At 33.9% G+C, this 20,418-nt stretch overlaps 3 protein-coding genes across 3 annotated transcripts; all 3 read left to right on the top strand.

Moving 5' to 3' along the window:
- The first annotated feature begins 2,344 nt into the window (after nt 1-2,344).
- On the top strand, nt 2,345-5,649 carry LOC132054666 (adenosylhomocysteinase-like). Its single transcript, XM_059446670.1, has 3 exons — nt 2,345-2,789; nt 3,487-3,852; nt 4,675-5,649. The coding sequence occupies exons 1-3, from the start codon at nt 2,445-2,447 to the stop codon at nt 5,419-5,421; spliced, it is 1,458 nt and encodes a 485-aa protein (XP_059302653.1). The 5' UTR covers nt 2,345-2,444; the 3' UTR covers nt 5,422-5,649.
- Nucleotides 5,650-9,521: 3,872 nt separating this feature from the next.
- LOC132054560 (adenosylhomocysteinase) lies at nt 9,522-13,938 on the top strand. The gene is made up of 3 exons (XM_059446571.1): nt 9,522-9,982; nt 11,700-12,065; nt 12,838-13,938. The coding sequence occupies exons 1-3, from the start codon at nt 9,638-9,640 to the stop codon at nt 13,582-13,584; spliced, it is 1,458 nt and encodes a 485-aa protein (XP_059302554.1). The 5' UTR covers nt 9,522-9,637; the 3' UTR covers nt 13,585-13,938.
- Nucleotides 13,939-17,490: 3,552 nt separating this feature from the next.
- LOC132060871 (putative F-box protein At3g16210) lies at nt 17,491-18,336 on the top strand. Its single transcript, XM_059453777.1, has 2 exons — nt 17,491-17,957; nt 18,069-18,336. Exons 1-2 carry the CDS (start codon nt 17,491-17,493, stop codon nt 18,334-18,336), a joined length of 735 nt encoding a protein of 244 aa, XP_059309760.1.
- Nucleotides 18,337-20,418: the final 2,082 nt, after the last annotated feature.

Here is a 20,418-nt window from a genome sequence, read left to right as displayed (position 1 = left end):
GATTTGAGAAATGAATATGTTCCTTGTTATTTTAGCCAGGTCAAGCAGATATTTATAGTTAGTAATTAAGTTCATGCGCTTAAGATGCAGATCATACAATATGTTATGTCAGCGTTTTGTGTTCAATGAACACATTTTGTGTGTACATTAAATGTTTAATAGGTCATATCCTTGTTACATTTGCTAAAAAGAAAGGAAAACTCATCGCATTCATCCATGAAAGATAGTGTATCATGATATATAATAGAATAGTTTGACGTGGACTATCTATTTGGACTAAATTTTAATTTTATTCGATGGTATAAAATAAGTACGTCCTGGGATACAAGCTTGTCGTTGGCGAGTTTAGATTAAATTTATTGGATAAATTTAATAATGAAAAAGGGCTTTCAATTTTGAAAAGAAGTTTGACGTGGACTATCATTTGGACTAAATTTTAATTTTCGTGTTTAGTACGCAGAATAGTCGTTGGCGAGTTTTTTTTTTTTTTCAATTTTGAAAAGAAACTGTATATATATATATATATATATATATATATATATAAGTATATTAGTTTCATCAAAAGAAATTCATTGATCACCTCAATAAAATCAGACAAAATTCCATACTTTTGGTTACCAATTTTAAAAGGGAAAAGTTGCTTTTTGGTCCTTTAATTATGGATTAAATTTAATTTAATTTTTTATAATATTTAATTAATCTTGAACTGGTTAAATATATATTGTTAGTCTTTTATGTAAGAAGGACAAGACTATTTTTAGAACTATATTATCTTAATATTGTTGGGTGTGAGAACTAAACGCATTAGCAATTGAAAAGAAAGGTAAGCTACATATCCGGTGTGATGTCTTTTGAGCAAAACCATCTATTTACTTAAAGCAGATAATAGCACACATGTTCAGAGTATTTTTCAGTTGTTTTAGCTCAACAAACTAATGAATATTAGAGAAAATGTTTGAAAGACAAATATAAAAATTACAAAGCGATCATAATGTGCTTGCTTAGTGCCTTTGCCTCACTACGGGCTGATGTACTACTTTTACTTGTTGCTTTAGAGATACATACACAAAAAGAAGCAAGTAAATTTTGGTAGTCGTGAACGCGAACGATATGTTGATGCATAGCGAATCTTCAAATTTGTCCATAATCTTGGTGATGGACATGTAGACCTTTGTTGGAGGAATAGATTGTTGATGTGTGAATAAATACTCTTAATGATACGAGATTTTTTTAGGAAAACCATGCAGTTTAAGTGTAAAACAAAATCACATAATGATAAGGATATTTTTGAATTATTTTAACGTAACACAACAACAACAACAACAACAATATACCTAGTGAATCCCACAATGTGGGGTCTGGGAAGAGTAGAGTGTACGCAGACCTTGTCCCTACCTTAGATAGGGAGGCTATTTTCGGAAGACCCTCGGCTCAAGAAAAGCATAGGAAAGGTCAGATAGGGCAAATAATTCAAAGCAATTATGAAAATGAAAAGAACAAAAGTGAATAAGCCATAATAAACCATTCCGCAAAGATCTTTGCAGAAATCAAGGGGCAAGAAACTAAAGATCAATGCAACTACTCGCAAGAAAGGATAAACGCGACTATCTACTAGCCTTTTACCCTGATTTAAGTCCTCCATGCCCTCCTATCTGAGGTCATGTCCTCGGTAAGCTGGAAATGCGCCATGTCGTGTCTACTCACGTCTCCCCAATACTTTTTTGGCCTACCTCTACCTGTTCTGAAACTATCCATAGCCAATCTCTTGCACCTCCGCACTGGGGCATTTGCGTCTCTCCGCATCACATGCCCAATCCATCTCCACCCCCTCCCTCCCCGGCTCAAAAGATTAAAAATACATATATGTATCAATAAATTATATATTAAGGCCCCGTTTGTCCATAGAAACCAAAAAAAAATAATCCCTTTTTTTGGAATTTTGGAGTTGGAGTTGGAGTTGTGTTTGGCCATAGTTTTTAAAATTGTAGTTTTTGGTGAAATGTAGTTGTAAAAAATAAAAAAAATTGAAAAATAAATTTTTGGTATTTCAGAATACAATTTTAAGTTGTATTTGGAATTCTTATGGCTAAATCTTTGAAAAGTGAAATTGTTTTTGGAATAAAATGAATAATTCTTATGGCCAAACGCCTACTAAATATACTTAATAAAAATGATAAGGATTGAAATGAGAATTTATCCACATTAGATAAACTAAAGCACATATTTTTCACATCAAGATCTACCAAACCCCGAATTCCCCAACCAATTTTCAGATCTGAAACAAATCTGGACCGTTCATTACCATCTATCAAACCTTATATAAACCACACACCTCCGCCCTATACTCCTTGCCACACTCTTCTTCTTCCCTAAAAACCCCCTAAGAGGAAGAAAAGAGTAAACCGCTTCTCAAATCTCATCTCTCACATCTCATTTCTTTAACCATGGCTCTCCTTGTCGAGAAAACCACATCTGGCCGTGAGTACAAGGTCAAGGACATGTCCCAAGCCGACTTCGGCAGGCTCGAAATCGAGTTAGCCGAAGTAGAAATGCCTGGTCTCATGGCTTCTCGTACTGAATTTGGTCCATCACAGCCATTTAAAGGTGCTAGAATCACCGGATCTCTACACATGACCATTCAAACTGCTGTTTTGATTGAAACCTTAACAGCTTTGGGTGCTGAGGTTAGATGGTGTTCTTGTAACATCTTTTCTACTCAGGATCATGCTGCTGCTGCTATTGCACGTGATAGTGCTGCTGTTTTCGCCTGGAAGGGTGAGACTTTGCAGGTATAGTCACTTTATTGTCCATTTAGCCTTTTTCTTTTTTCTTTTCAGATTTGTCCTTGCTAAGTGGTAGGTAATCAGATCCCAATGTGTCAAGTTAATAGTAACCTTAGGAAGGGTATTTGATTAGTTTATCCTTATTTATGTCTATATTATAATCCCTCCACATTAAATGTTTAGTCCTATTTATGTATCGTCTCAATTAATGACAAAATTCTAGTAAGGGTAAAATGAGAAAAAAATAATTAATGGTGCATTTGAACTTCTAAAACAACAATAAGTTGAGACAACTTTTTTAGTAACCCACGATTGATAATATGGAGAGAGCAGTAGTATAGTGCTAAGTGATCAGATCCCAAATTCCCAATGTGTCAAGTTAATAGTTATATGCAAATTTTAATTAAAGGTAGTTTAGTTAAAATATCTTTTTTTTTTTTATCCGGGAGTTACTATTTCCTTAAGTAGTGAAAGCTAAGGTTACACTTATTTTGAATAGGAGGGAGGATTAGCTATGTGGCACTTTATCTCAATATTTTAAAATAAATATTCAAAAACGTAATATAAGTTGCAATTATGATTCTCATGTACTATATATTTTTAAATGTTGGTCAAAATTTACGTAGTTTGAATCTCAATAAGCGAAAGGCGTCACACATAAGTAAAATTCTGTTGTAGTTGACGAAGTTTGTTGACTATACAGGAGTACTGGTGGTGTACCGAGAGAGCTCTTGATTGGGGTCCAGGTGGTGGACCTGATCTGATTGTCGATGACGGTGGTGATGCTACTCTCTTGATTCATGAGGGAGTTAAGGCAGAGGAGGAGTTTGCTAAGAATGGAACAATCCCAGATCCCACCTCTACCGATAATCCTGAGTTTCAACTTGTCCTTACTATTATCAAGGAAAGCTTAAAGACTGATCCTTTAAAATACACTAAGATGAAGGAGAGACTTGTTGGTGTTTCTGAGGAAACTACCACTGGTGTTAAGAGGCTTTACCAGATGCAGGCCAATGGAACCTTGTTGTTCCCTGCCATCAATGTTAACGACTCTGTTACCAAGAGCAAGGTATATAATTGTTTTCATATTTTTTGTGTTTCAGATCTATGTGGATTGGTTGTTTGAGTTGTTCTATTTTTGTTTTATGTGCTTGTTGTACTTTTAGATCTGATATGAATGGTTGATAATTGGTTGATCTGATACAGATGAACTATACTTTTAACTTAATGTTGGTCGATTTGTATTGTTTAAGTGTAAGTAAATTGTTAGTTGAATCTTATAAATGAATCTTTAACTGTTTTGGTAAGTGGAGGAAATAAATGCTTTTTATTTAGTAGGTTTTAAATTTGCCTTCTATACTTTAAAAGCTAAAAGTTGACATCTTCTCCAATTCGAGTATGCATTGATTAGAAAACACAACTTGATTTGGTGAGATATTTATGTGATATCTGCATATTTCACTAGATCGAGTAGATGGTTTCTTATTATCTTGGTACATGAAGAAAAATGAAACTAATTTATTTCAAAAGTTCATGAACTTTCTCGTTGTTTGCTTAGGGGGAAACAATGATTAATCTTCTGGATTTAAATATTTAATGCTTGTAGTGTACAATTATTCACATACTCTGCTGAAGAATGGCAACTTGATTAGGTTAGATATGTTTACTTATAGCTCCATGGCTGACTAATAGAAGTCTAATCCATTTGGAAAAGCCACCGTCTCTTTTGGCTTGGTGGCAATATTGTTTGACGAATCCAGTAAGATATTGTCCTTAGTTGTTGACTTGTTGGAGATGTATAAAGTAGTAGATCTTCATTAGCTTTATGCCTTGGTAGTGTTTGTTATTTAGTTCATAGACTGACAATTATATTAATCCTTTTGATTTCCAGTTTGACAACTTGTACGGATGCCGCCACTCACTGCCCGATGGTCTCATGAGGGCTACTGATGTTATGATTGCCGGAAAGGTTGCCTTTATTGCTGGTTATGGAGATGTTGGTAAGGGTTGTGCTGCTGCCATGAAACAAGCAGGCGCCCGTGTTATTGTGTCTGAGATTGACCCAATCTGTGCTCTCCAGGCTACCATGGAAGGCCTCCAGGTTCTTCCTCTTGAGGATGTTGTTTCTGATGTTGATATCTTTGTCACCACAACCGGTAACAAGGACATCATCATGGTTGACGACATGAGGAAGATGAAGAACAATGCCATTGTCTGCAACATTGGTCACTTTGACAACGAAATCGACATGCATGGTCTCGAGACCTTCCCTGGTGTGAAGAGGATCACAATCAAGCCTCAAACCGACAGATGGGTCTTCCCAGACACCAAAAGTGGCATCATTGTCTTGGCCGAGGGTCGTCTCATGAACTTGGGATGCGCCACTGGACACCCCAGTTTCGTCATGTCATGCTCTTTCACTAACCAAGTCATTGCCCAGCTCGAGTTGTGGAATGAGAAGAGCAGCGGCAAGTACGAGAAGAAGGTTTACGTCTTGCCAAAGCACCTGGACGAGAAGGTTGCTGCCCTTCATCTCGGAAAGCTCGGAGCCAAGCTCACTAAGCTTTCCAAGGATCAAGCTGACTACATTAGCGTACCAGTTGAGGGTCCTTACAAGCCTGCTCACTACAGGTACTGAACGAAGAGAAACTGACGGCATTATCGCGGCATGATTGTTTTGTTTTTAATACTTTGATTTTGTCTAGGATAGTAGTGTTTTTTATTATTGTTGGGGATATACTGGAAGGAAGTTGGGCATGTTTTGCTGGAAAGAAATGGTCTCATTTGAAAGAAGACCAAAATGTGTTTGAATAATATTCGAATTATGGTTGGTGGTGTGGTATGATATTGTACTAAGTTAGATTCATTTGCTTTTTGCTCTATATAGTTGCTTCAAGGAATCAGAGCAACATGTGTTCCCTTTTCAGTTAATTCTTGCTGTTCAGAATTTACTCATGTTATTGCCAAAATCTCCTATTACCATATTTTCTCTCTGGGCATTTTAGCTTCACTTCACCAACCAAAATGACAGGACAGTTTAACAGAAGAATGAAGACCCATTCTCTTTCTATATTAGCCTATTTCTTTTGTCTTTTATATCCCTTTTATATCTAACTAAACTATAGCAAAAGTAAGGCATCTGTTTTAACCATCCATTTGATAGTTCACTTCTTAGTAGCTGAGAGGGGATGATCAGTAAAGGCACATTTATCTTTGATACTGCATGATTTTACTAAAATGTAGAGATTCGGTTAGTGAAGATTCATATAGTTGATTCCCAATTCGCTGGAGATTGAGAAGTAGTAATGAATGATATACTTGATCATCGACAACTACATACCTAGTGTATTCCCAAAGCTTGGTCTAGGAGGGTAGAGTATGCACAGATTTTACCTCTACCTTGTATGTACATATCATCAATCAATTTATATGTATATATCTTGAAACAATTTTATGTAATCTCAATGTAACTCAAAAACTTTGGGATATTTATATGTATATATCTTGAAACAATTTTATGTAATCTCAATGGAACTCAAAAACTTTGGGATATTTTGAGTGGAGGTTGAATGTTTGGTGGAAAAGAAATGGACCATCTTAAAGGAAAGTATTATGACCTCATTTCCATATTCACCTCCCACCAACCAGACGACCACCACCAAAACTTTTTCTTTCGGCCATGAATATCTTTTGTGTGATGAAAAGTCCAATCTCTCTTGATATTTTATCATTTCTTTTGTCCTTGTGTGTTTGGGTTTAAGATGCATGATAAAATGAGTGAAAACGACCTATACAATTTGAAGGGAAAATTACGTTTGAGCTGCCAGAACCCAAGGGGAGGAATCGGGCGGAAATGTTGAGCATTTATGAAAAGTTAATCTTTCATTTTTCATTTTTTGTTTTAATTCGACTGGTGTAGAAAATTCCACGTTTGGGTTAAGATACTTCTTACTATACACAACATTTTTCGGGAGGATAGGATCCCTTCGTTTCTCGTTTTCCTAGAAAATTCCTTCGTTTCAAGAGTTAATCTAATATATATATATATATATATATACTCCCCTTTTGAATTGGCGAAAATCATTATTAATCGGAATCTAGAGTTGTAGAGTTTGGAACTAAACTTTATCCTTTGTAGCAAAAAAATTGTGACATGTTGGATCCCTTCGTTTCTATTTTCCACCCGATGTAAGGGTTGTGATAGAAACGATAGGTTCCCTTCGTCCTTCACGGAAGATTTTGGGTTCGAAATCTAATATCGCTCCCCTTTTGAATTGGCGAAAATCATAATTAATCGGAATCTAGAGTTGTAGAGTTTGGAACTAAACTTTATCCTTTGTAGCAAAAAAATTGTAACATGTTGGTCATTTTGTAATTAAAGACTAGTAGTTGACATGGTCCTTTCGCCGCACCGCAATTTGAAAAATTATCCAATTGAGACAATTAATAATTGCACCACAGAAAAAGAAAGGAATAGCAAGAAACAAGAGAAAGTGCAAAAGAAAGATTGGGATACTAAAGTGCAGAAGTAAAAGAAAAAAAATAAAATAAAAAATTTCAATTTAGAAAAAGTAAAATAAGCAACATAAAATACTAAGATCTTCACAATGCTTGTAGTAGAAGATCTAATTTCACCATGTCCATATAGAAGAAAGATGGGCAGTCGTTACGCTATTTATGCTGCCCATTTTTTACGGCTTTTACTTTAAACTTGATGCACTGTCTCTCCAACATAACGACAAAAAAAAGTCACTCCGTGAATCGATGGATCACACACTTGAAGCAAGGACAACGACATGTCGAAATAAACAAGTAAAGGTTTCTAAATATGTGCGACAAAGGAGACGACGGGAAGGTAAGCTCCATGACACATCTTTTGAAAAGAGAAGAAACCCGCTATAAAAGATAGATATATATTAGCTCATGACGTAAAGAATAAGTTTTTTTTTTTTTTGTGAGAATAGTTCATTTTCTTCCATCACCAGAGTCGTATAAGGCAGAAGCTCTATGCACAATTTTGAAACCTAGACTTTTCAGCAATGGGTAGGGAGCCTTGGAAAGTCCTTCGAGGCTCGTCTTGATTATGTTCATCACTATCGATTATTTTTTCAAAATACTTTTTCTTAATTATGATTACAGTGATTGGCGAAAAGTAGTTTTTCTTTTGTTAAATTGTTTTCTTTTGAGGTAATATTTTCTTTTTTTAAAATTGTTGCATTTGGTAGAAAAAGAAATTCGTTGCATTCATCCATAAAAATATCATGTCGATTTATCCGTTTGTGCTCAACTTTAATTTTGCTACTACTTTCTTTAGAAGTTTGTTTTTGTCTATATTTTAGATAGGTGGTGTTATTAATAATGAAAAGAGAAAAAGCTTCTAGTATATACTCATAAATTTTCGATTTGTTTTACATTTGCTTTCTATTTACGTATCCGTCCATTAAAACTTTATCATTATCTTTTGTCTGAAATATGCCCCTCTATTAACAATTTTCCACCGGGAAAAAAAATAGTCTGATTTGACAATACTATACAAGCTAAACCAATTCGATTATATAGAAGTAAAATTTGGAACTTTTATTTGTTTCACTAGCTCCACCATAGCAAATATCATAACAAAATCAGAACAACTATCGGAAGAATGTACTTATTTAAGACGAAAGATAATGATGAAAACCTTTGTGAAAATGATACATAAATTAAATACAAATACTATAAAACAATGTTTTAAAAGGCGTTTTGGGGGCGACCTCCTCGGCGAGGCATACCAAAATCACCCTGAGGCGTACATGCGAGGCTTATGCCCCAATCTTCCCGACGTTCGCCTAGGTGTAAGCCCCAAGAATTTTTTCAAATTTGAGCTAAAATTGCCTAATAAATTTTCTTTTAAAAGTTAAATATTCAAAAGTCAACTCATAATAAATTCGCAAACTAACAATCTCAAAAAGTCAAAAAAAATTCTAATTGTTTATCCTAATTTCATAATATTTTCTATTTATTATTTACAAAGTAACAAAAGTATAAAATAAAGAGTTTGTCCTTCAATTCTTACTATGTTTACATGCTTGCATTTTCCTTCTTTATGCTTTATTTTCTTCAAAATCATTTTAGCATTCTTCAATTTATCTTTTTCAAAATAGTTTTTAGTTTTAGAATTTCTTTTGATATTACTCTAGTTTAGATAATGTTTTGAGGAATCTATTCTGGCTATTTGTATTATAATGAGTATTAATTTGTTATCCAGATTTAGGTTTTAAAACAATAACTTTATATTATTGTCATTTTATCTCTGAATTATTAGGATAGAGTATCATTTTTACAACTCTTAGTATGTTTCATCGTAGTCATGTTATTAGTGTAATGCATCTTTACGTTATTAATTTTTTCATGATTTTTTTAATGTTCGCACATATGTTAGCATGTTAATAATAAATACATATATATTTCTAAACATATGTCAATTACCTCGCCTTAACCACACCTTTTAAAACATTGCTATAAACAAATCGAATATTTTAGATTAAATTTAAAACATTACCCTTAACGAAAATAATACATTCACGAAACACAGGAAATGATACTCATTCAACTTTGAAAAGAAAATACTCCTAGTAGGATGTCAATTTTCTGGATCTACCAAATCCCAAATATATCCAATCAAAATTTTCAGATCTGAAACAAATCTGGACCGTCCATTTCCATCACTCAATCTTATATAAACCACACACCTCCGCCCTAAACTCCTCGCCTCACTCTTCTTCTTCCCCAAAACCGAAGAAAAGAGTAAACAGCCTCTCTTAACTCTCCCTCAAACTCACCCAAATTCCCTCATTTCTCTTATACTCGCCTTACCCATGGCTCTACTCGTCGAGAAAACCACATCTGGCCGCGAGTACAAGGTCAAGGACATGTCCCAGGCTGACTTCGGGAGGCTCGAAATCGAGTTAGCCGAAGTAGAAATGCCTGGTCTTATGTCTTGTCGTACTGAATTTGGCCCATCACAGCCGTTCAAAGGTGCTAGAATCACTGGATCTCTACACATGACCATTCAAACTGCTGTTTTGATTGAAACTTTGACTGCTTTGGGTGCTGAAGTTAGATGGTGTTCTTGTAACATCTTTTCTACTCAGGACCATGCTGCTGCTGCTATTGCACGTGATAGCGCTGCTGTTTTCGCCTGGAAGGGTGAGACTTTGCAGGTATAGCCACTTTATTGTTGTTAAATGGTAGTCTTATTGTCATTTTTGTGTTTCTTGAGTGTTGATTTGATTAATCTTTGAAGTTAAATTGGATTAGATCGACTCAATAATGATAGACTCAGTGTAATTTCATGAGTTGGTCTGGTATTAGATCTAACTAAAAAAGAAAAAACTATTCAAGACCTATACAATAAGGGGTTGGTTTGGTTGGTGGGATGAGATGGGGTAGACAAGGATATTTTGAGACTTTGTAGGTATAGCCACTTTTTATTGTTATTAGATGGTACTGCTTACGTGGCACTTTTTGTGTCTTTTGAGAGTTGATTTGACTAATGTTTGAAGTTAAATTGGATTAGATCGACTAAACGATAAGATATCCAGTCTAATTCCACAACTGGGATCTGGTAGTAGATCAACTCAATGTTATTAGTGTGAAATGACTTTATTGTTATTAGATGGTAGTCCTACGTGGCACTTTTTGTGTTTATGACAGTCGATTTGACTAATCTTTGAAGTTAAATTGGATTAGATCGACTCAATAATAACGTAACATACCTAGTTTAGTCTCACAAGTGGGATCTGGTATTAGATGGACTCAATATTTTATAATTAAAAGGTTGATATTCAAGACTTATACAATAAGGGGTTGTTTGGTTGGTGGGATGGAAAAGACGAGGATATCTAATCCCATCATTTTAGTATAAATGGTGGAATAAAAATAATTCTGGGACTAATTAATATCTATTACCAAACAGGATAAAGTAATCTCACATTTTATCCCACCAACCAAACAACCCCTTATCCGAGATTACTTTTTGGTTCTCGAGAGTCAATTTAATTAATCTTTGAAGCTAAATTTGATTAGATCAACTCAACAATAACATACCAAGTGTAATCTCACAAGTGGGATCTGGTATTAGATCTACTCAATATTTTAAAATTAAAATGTAGATATTCAAGGCCAGTTAGCCTTTGCGGGTAAAGTTATAAAAGTACTACTTTTCACTTCTCCAGAGTCAATTTTGAATAATTTTTGAATCTAAATTGAATTAGATGAATTCAATTTTAAAAAATTAAAATTTAGATATTTAAAAACTTTACAATACTCCATCCATTTTATCAGGAGTGTCCACTTAGCCTAATTATTTTGGTCCAAGATAAGTCTCAACTTACATAATATTTAGTAATTAACTTTATTATTTCAAATTTGTCCTTATTAACTAATAATTGATCAGATCCCTATGTGTCAAGTTAATATTTGCAATTCTTTTTCAGTTATATATTTTAAAATGTTGGTCAAAATTTATATACTTTGGATCTCAAAGTGCCAAAATAAGTGTCAACCTATATAATCAAGAGGGAATTAACATTATTATTCCAGATTTGCCCTTATCAAGTGCTAATTGACCAGATCCAATGTGTCAAGTCCATAGGAATATGCTAATTTCAATTAAGGGTACTTTTTGTCTTGGGGTTTCTTAAGTACTATGCTTAAGGCTCTAAGGGGACACCTATTCTAAATCGGGGGAAGTAATACTATAAGTTGGGATTCTTTTCATGTGTATATTTTAAAATGTTGGTCAAGATTTACATAGTTTGAATCTCAAAGTGCCACATAATTGGAATAGAGGGAGTAAAAATCAGTTACTTTAAACTTGGCAGAAAATAATTCAACAATTTTACAGTTGTAGTTGATCAAGCTTAACTGACTTTACAGGAGTACTGGTGGTGTACCGAGAGGGCTCTTGACTGGGGTCCAGGTGGTGGACCCGATCTGATTGTCGATGATGGTGGTGATGCTACTCTCTTGATTCATGAAGGTGTTAAAGCTGAAGAAGAGTTTGCTAAGAATGGGACAGTCCCGGATCCTACCTCTACTGATAACCCCGAGTTTCAGCTTGTCCTTACTATTATCAAGGAAAGCTTAAAGACTGATCCTTTAAAATACACCAAGATGAAGGAGAGACTTGTTGGTGTTTCTGAGGAAACTACCACTGGTGTTAAGAGGCTTTACCAGATGCAGGCTAATGGAACTTTGCTTTTCCCTGCTATTAACGTTAATGACTCTGTTACCAAGAGCAAGGTATACTTTAATGTTGTTTCAGATCTGTGTAGATTTGTTGTGTGAGCTTGGATCTGTGTTCCATTTGTGTTTATATGGTTGTTGTGATATATATCTGATATGCATAGTTAATAATTTCTTGGATGTAATACAGAGGAACTATACTTGAACTTAATGTTGGGTTTATCTGTATTATTAAGTATAGGATCAATGATTAGTTGAATCTTTTAAATGATCTCAACTCTTTTGGTAAGTGGAAGAAATGAATGCTTTTTGTTTAGTAGGGAAGTTTTGATTTTGCTTCATTTCTCATGTGGGGGTCTACTTAAGGGAAGTGATTATTTGCCTTCTGGACTGAGAAGCTTAAAGTTCACATCTTTTCCAATTAGAGTAGTCTGTTCTTGTTTTCATATCCACTGATTGGTAAAATTGTGACTTGATTTAGTGAGATACTTATGTACTTATATACTAATAAATACATGTTTCATCAGATCATTCCGGTTAAGCTGAGAGTTGATGGTTTGTTAAATGCTTGTGTACAGTTTTCCACATACTACTGTGCCGAAGAATTGCAACTTTGATTAGGTTAGATATGTTGACTTATAAGTACCATATTTGGCTAATGGACGTCTGATCCATTTTGCAAAAGCTACTCTGACTTCTGACTTGTAGCAAGTACTGATCTTTTCCTTGGTTGTTGGAGATGCATAATGTATTAGATCTTGTTTAGCAATAAAACAAGTTAATGTTAGCTCATAGGCTGACAATAACATTGATCCTTTTGGTCTTCCAGTTTGATAACTTGTATGGATGCCGCCACTCACTGCCTGATGGTCTCATGAGGGCTACTGATGTTATGATTGCCGGAAAGGTTGCCTTCATTGCTGGTTATGGAGATGTCGGCAAGGGTTGTGCTGCTGCCATGAAACAAGCAGGTGCCCGTGTTATTGTGTCTGAGATTGACCCAATCTGTGCTCTCCAGGCTACCATGGAAGGCCTCCAGGTTCTTCCTCTCGAGGATGTTGTTTCTGATGTTGATATCTTTGTCACCACAACCGGTAACAAGGACATCATCATGGTTGACCACATGAGGAAGATGAAGAATAACGCCATCGTCTGCAACATTGGTCACTTTGATAACGAAATCGACATGCATGGTCTCGAGACCTTCCCCGGTGTGAAGAGGATCACAATTAAGCCTCAAACCGACAGATGGGTCTTCCCAGATACCCAGAGTGGCATCATTGTCTTGGCCGAGGGTCGTCTCATGAACTTGGGATGTGCCACCGGACACCCAAGTTTCGTCATGTCATGCTCTTTCACTAACCAAGTCATTGCCCAGCTCGAGTTGTGGAATGAGAAGAGTAGTGGCAAGTATGAGAAGAAGGTGTACGTCTTGCCAAAGCACCTTGATGAGAAGGTCGCTGCCCTTCATCTCGGAAAGCTCGGAGCCAAGCTCACTAAGCTCTCCAAGGACCAAGCTGATTACATCAGCGTACCAGTTGAGGGTCCTTACAAGCCTGCTCACTACAGGTACTGAGGGAAGACAATTTGACATTGTCGCGGCATGCTTGTTTTGCTTTGAATACTTTGAGTTTGTTTAGGATAGTAGTGTTTTGATTATTGTTGGGGATATATTTCGGAGGAAGTTGGCATGTTTTGCTGGGGAGAGTGGGTCTCGTTTGAAAGAAGACTAAAATATTTCGAATAAAGATTGGATTATGGTTGGTGGTGTGATATGATATTGTAGCAAGTTTAGATCCATTTGCCTTTTGGTGTATGATTTTTGTTTCAAGAATTCAAAGCAACGTGTTTTCTTTTTTTGGGTTGATCTTTGCCTATTTGAAATTTACTGATGTTATTGCCAAAGAAAAGATCAGTGAAGGCAGAGACTGCTAATTTTGATATTCTCTTTTCTATTGTTCTTTCTTTTTTCGATCACTGAAACTGCGCGATTTTGTTTAAACTTTTCTACTATTTGATTTTTTTCTTATGTGCTGCCTTTTGATTTGTGTTTATAGTTATTTCTTGAATAATATCACAAGCATTTTACTATATGTGTATAGCTTTGAAATAATTGTATGCCGAAATAATTGTATGCTATCTCAGTGGGACTCAAAAGCTTTGTTTGTATTTTGGGTAGTGTTGGATACTTGATGGGAAAGGAAATCCCATGTACCAACCACCACATATATATATATATATATATATATATATATATATATATATATATATATATATTTATATTTCTTATATATATATAAGCTTCACTTCACCTGCCAAATCCATAGAGATAAGATTTGTTTAATAGAAAATTGTATCACTTTGAGATATTTTTTTTCTTCATATTTCTCATCTTTTGCCTCAACTAGTAATTGGAGTTGAAGGCCTGAATGGCCATTCAAAATTATAGTAATTGACCACCAAAGTCGCTGTCACGAATTGGGAATTTTGGGAGATGTTTATATTATCCAAAATTAGCCTCAAGTTTTATGAGGTGTCCAGTCCTGTATCTTTAGTATTTTCATTTCAGTCTTTTCATAATTGCTAGTCAGTTCCTAAAGGTGGCCTTATCACCTGAAGCCACGCGTCCTGTTTGTTAGTGCTAGGTTCCCTTCAAATGTTCCATTGTTGCTATTTTGGAGGTATGTTGAACGAAAAATATCTTTTTCTCTATCTCCTCTCTTTTTCCCCCATCTCCCTCTCTTCTTCCCTTCTTTCTCTAATTTCTCTCTTAATGAGCTTACCGGAGCTCTTCGTATTGTTACAGTCGCTCAATTTTATTTTATTTTAAAAGTCGTTCAACTTTGTATAGTTAGTTTCCAAAAGTCGTTCAACTTTGTATAGTTAGTTTTCATGGTTATTTAGTCAGAAATACAATTTCCACTACCTATTTAATGATGTGATAGTTATAAAAACTTTAGAAACATATTTGAAAATCACAATCAATATTTAGATTTATTTAGGATTCAACTTATCATACATCTACCCGTTTTTAATTTGACCTACTTAAAATGGGTTGATTATACCAGAGATACTTTATTTATACTATATTAAAAGCATGAACTCTCTAACTTGAAAGTTAAATTATTTAAATATCCTTCTTAAAAATCTAATTACCATATTTCAAAAAAAAAAAAAAAAGAAAAAAAAAAAAAAAAAAAAAACTGTCTTGCAAAAACAACCCAGACTGAACTGATGTGTTCTCTGAGATAAACACATTTGACATTAACTGTTTGGCCGAAAAGGGGCTTGGCTGTAAATCATTGTCTTTAAACCTATATGCCAAACATCTCACGTTCATTTAATTTGGCAAAAGAAAACGTCGCACAATACTTGTAAGTTTTATTTCATGTACTCAATTTAATTCTCACTCAAGCATATAGTTTGACATTTTCACTTGGTGTATGTTTGTTACACGATGTATTGCTTATTACATATCCTTTACAAAATTATAATTTTCTTTGATAATCTATTATATTTTTTGGTACTTTCTTATATTTTTTTTGCCTTAGACATAACATATTCTTCCATCTATATATATATTATTGTATAAGGATGAGATATATTCGGTAATATAAACCAAATTAATTGACCGAACCATAAATAATTAATTTATCCGGTTATTCGTATAACTTACATATACTTATATTGGTGAATATATAAATATAACTTTAATATCTATTAAATATATGTATAACTTAATATATATAACATATTACTATATTACTATATATACTTAATATATTGGTATAACTTAATATAACTATATTAAGAACTATTAAAAATATATTCTTAATATAATCTATCTATTCTTAATTACTTATAAGTATATTTGTATATTTAGTACATTCAACTTTTAAAAATATGAACACAAGAAAATTAATTTATGTTGAACAAGTTGTATTTTTTTTTAACAAATTGAAATATTTCAAACCAAATATCAATTTTTCTATTTGAAAGTTGAAGACAAGGAACTGCTACACTCAAAGTTACCTTGATCAACTTTCAGAAAAGACAAAAATCACGTGTAATATTTTAAATGTTCTTCTTCTTCTTCTTCTTCTTCTTCTTTATCATGATCATGTAGTAGTATACATGTTGCACTTCCTCAATTCAAGCAGATTACATTTAAACATATATTATAAGATATACTCATGTCTCATGTATAGTATTGTACCTTCTTATGTGCTTAACTGCTTTAAAATTGTTACCTCACATTTAAGATAATATGTAACTGAGTATAAACTTTTTCTCAATTTAGTTGGATAATAACTTTGGATGCATATTAAAAGTTTTCTGAAATATAAGAAAAAATTCTTCAAAAAATGTTCCACGATAAAAGTCTTAATACCTACGGCGACTCCAAAGATATTTGTGTTTTTATATCTTTTCTTGATTGTCAATGTTAAGGTGATGAGGGATTAATATCTAACATCTGTGCTCTCCTTTTCTGTCTCTTCCTTGAGAATGTCCTTACATCATCACCTTTCGAAGATCACCCATTTAATTCATAACATATTAATTCAATATGCACTATTAGAAAGGAAATATATATATGTTTTTTCAATTTGTTTGCCTGATTTTGACTTGGCACATATTTTAAGAAAATAAAGAAGATTTTTTTTTAGTCTTCTGGTCTTAAAAATGTCATGTGGGAAGTTGGAATTAAAGGTTTGTCAAAAAAAAAAAAAGAAAAAAAAAGAAAAAAAAAAGAGAAATTATTTTTAAAACGGAATTTATATCAAAGAAAGGTAAGAAAACCAATTTGAAACAGAGGTGTAACAAATATTTTAATTTTTTGCCCCATTAGGAAGACTGCCATGTTGATTCCATGTAAAGTAGGAAATTTTCATTAGTGATATAGGAATTCTTAGGAAGGAATGAGTGAAGTTATTTCTCTCCCCAATATATTGTAGAGAAGAGTCTCCTTATATATGATTGAAACTAAACTGAAATTCTTTTTTTCTTATCTAATTAGGGAACTTTGGAATAACGTCTATTTTTGTCAACAATATGCTAATCAATTGACTATTTTTAAGTTATAAATTGATATTGATTTTATAAAATCATATACAACATGCCTTGTCATACACGCGCAACCGCGTGCTGAGGGACTAGTAATACTAAAAGATTCAACAACGTTAAAGTTGTCTATGTAACATCAAGTTGAATACGTTGGAAACTATTTTAGCAAATTGACAAGGAATCAACAAACTTTTCAGGTATGACAGAAGAAATATTGGCTCAAAATAAAATAAAAATATCAAAATCCTACTCCCACTAAGAAAAAGGCAAAAATCAGCGACATGACCAAAAAAAATCCTTCTCCCACCCAAAAAAGAATTAAAAAGCAGCGTTAAATACAGAAGACATTAATCAAATCAAACAGTAGTAGCTCAAACCCAAAATATTTTACATGTCTAATAAGTATTTTCTCCATGATATGATCATCGAATTATTGCTAAACCTTCCTGTCAAACCTCTTGTAAAGTTTAAACTTGTCTGCAAATCATGGCGTTCTCTAATTGAAGATCGCAAATTCATCAAACAACACCGTGATCGATGCCAACGTGATGTAAATTGTCACAAAATCCTTTTGGCAAGCTGGAAGTGGTATTATTATTGCGACTGCTACTCCATAGACGCCCCACAGTTTCAACACGAACGACATTCTGATAATGTCACTCTTCTTGAGCTTCCAGTACTACCACAGTTTGATCCAGAAATCAATCTTACACTGGATGCTGTCACATACGCGTATGATTGCGTATTTGTGAATTCTTGCGATGGTTTATTTCTTCTACGCTTCTCTTCTGACATACTTGTTTTGTGGAACCCGACCATCAAAGAATCAAGAATAATCCCTCCTCCAATCTCTATTGAGGAGGAGGATTCCAATCCTTTCCTATGGTTTTGGCCATGTTTCGGATTACAAAATAGTTAAGTTGTAAGAACTAAGACAGATGGCTGTTATGTACAAATATTTTCGACTAAAACTGACTTGTGGAAACTGATTGGCAGGTTACCTCGATGCGATGACTTTGAGGGGAAAATGGTAGTAGATGATGACGGATTTGTTTATATGAGCACGTATGAGTATGCCAGCAACATGAGCATTATTCAATGTATGTGTTTGAAAAATGAAAATTTTGAAGAAATATCGTTTCCAGATGCAGGGGTGAAATATCCAGTTCTATTTGTCGCGGGAGAAAATCTCTTGCTTATGAATGAGACGATTGATTCGCTAGTTTTGTACAGTATGGAAAAGAATGGAATGAGGAGCTCATGAAGTAAAATATTAGCAATTACAAAGGTTGATGATCCCTGGAATGCCATATATTGGATCGACACCGTGGCCTTTAGTAAGGATCGAGATTTGTTGTTGATTATGATGAATGAAACTTTGGTGTTAGAGGTTTATGATTCAAAAAGACAAAAGTTAGAAAAAGCTAGAATTGAGGAGCTTGAACAAGTTAAACCTGATGTGTTTAAATCATTACAACCTTATTTTGGTCAAGAATATGTTGCACTAGCATATGTGGAGACATTAATCTCTCCTAATGCTCTATAGGATTAGAACTCTGTTTACAAGTTTAATTTTTTCATTTTTCATTAATTCAAGTAATTAGCTATTCTTTTTTACAATCTTTTTAATTGATTCCCGAGTTAGCTGTTCCTTTTTATGATGTAAGCGTAATATCGTAAACCACCATTAGTGTTACTAAGTCAAATTTGAGGGGAAATCTCTATAGCTTTCCCTAAAATTCATGTAACGTTCAATAATTCCGACAATATATCTTCACGCTTCACACCAGAATAAAATTTAGTAAAATCATCTTCATACTACTCAAAATCATTTGGAGAAAAAAATAATAATAATAAAAAAAAAAACTAGAACGGTGGCACCTTCTTCACCTGGTATACCATAGGAAAACAGCTTCCCAGCAATAATTTCCATCAAACACACAAGTTACTTTTCCTAAATTGCTATGGTTAAGAAATTTCCATGTAATAAACCAAAACTTTTTAGGACTCTAATTGCTTGCTTGGTCCACAAGTACGATTGTTTCTCCAAATTTATTTTCTTCCCAAATCAATACACTATGTTGCTCATAAATCATTCACAAACAAGTTACTCAAATTAAATTAACAAGCATATTGCATTTGTCAATCATCGAAACATCACAAAAGTCAACAAATATAAAGTCTTTTTTTTTTACCGAACATTCTCGTGAATTTCCAATTATCTATCTTTTGAATAACAAATTTTTAATCAGCAACTCAGTAATTGGTTTAGGTGCATTAGCGGCGGTTTGGACTACCCTTTCATACATTAAAGAATTAAAGTGGACACTCTTTTTGATCTGGAGGGAGTACTTTTTTTTTAAGGCTAATCGGTACTTTTTTTTTTAAGGCTATTCAGTACTTTTTTGAGGCTAATCAATATTTTTTTTTAAGGCTAAGCAATATTTTTTTTAGAGTTGTTACTATCAGTTATATATTAACCATAATACATTACTCACAGTAACGAATTACCCTTTAATGCTGTTAACCATTTGTCTTTTTGTTCGTTGGAATTTTTAAATAAAATAATGCCTAATTCGTTACTGTGAAATACGTTTATTCTAGTTTTGTATTATTTTGGTGAATTGGCTTAAAGAATGGCTTACTTCGGTCAAAAGATTTTATCTTCACTGAGAATCAATAAAAAGGTAAAGATGAGGAAAACTCAATTTTCTAGGTACAGACATTTTAAACAGAAAAGTGTTAATTATCGCTTACCCAACAAACATATTACAATAAGTGGCCTCTCTTGGGGTGTGTTTGGTATAGAAGAAAACATTTTGTAAGAGAACATTTTTCATGGGAAGCATTTTCCTTCGTACCAAACTTATTCATCTGAGAATCAGAATGATCCATGACCGGTGGCATGAAGTCACATTACTTTGTTGGTCCAAATTACGGAAAGGTGCTCCTAAGTAAGAGCTGTAATGTACACATGATTGTTCTACGTCTCCAGTAGGTATGCCATCATGAGGCCAGTTGTTAGTTACAGTCATTCTTTCCCCAAGCCTAATGAATAAGCCGTATGGATGGATATCTGAGGGACCGTAGACTACTTTGAAGATAATCCAGTTAACCATTCGCAAAAACTTGTATTCTATTCCTTATGCATGTGTGGGCATAGTGAAACAGACAGATGAAGCTGTAACTTGATTGCTGCACCAACCTGGAATCTCATTGCTCTGGAGATATATATATTTTAATATGAGTTTATTATGATAGTTCAAAGAGGTTCTGTAACCATACAATAATAGTTTAAGAGATTTTTAACCTATTCGCACATTAATTTTCTCAAAGGAAAATTTGT

This window comes from Lycium ferocissimum, chromosome 1 (genome assembly GCF_029784015.1).
Source record: "Lycium ferocissimum isolate CSIRO_LF1 chromosome 1, AGI_CSIRO_Lferr_CH_V1, whole genome shotgun sequence".
Lineage (NCBI taxonomy): Eukaryota > Viridiplantae > Streptophyta > Magnoliopsida > Solanales > Solanaceae > Lycium > Lycium ferocissimum.
Note: the sequence above shows the minus strand (reverse complement) of the source record. Positions and strands in the feature narration are given on the sequence as shown.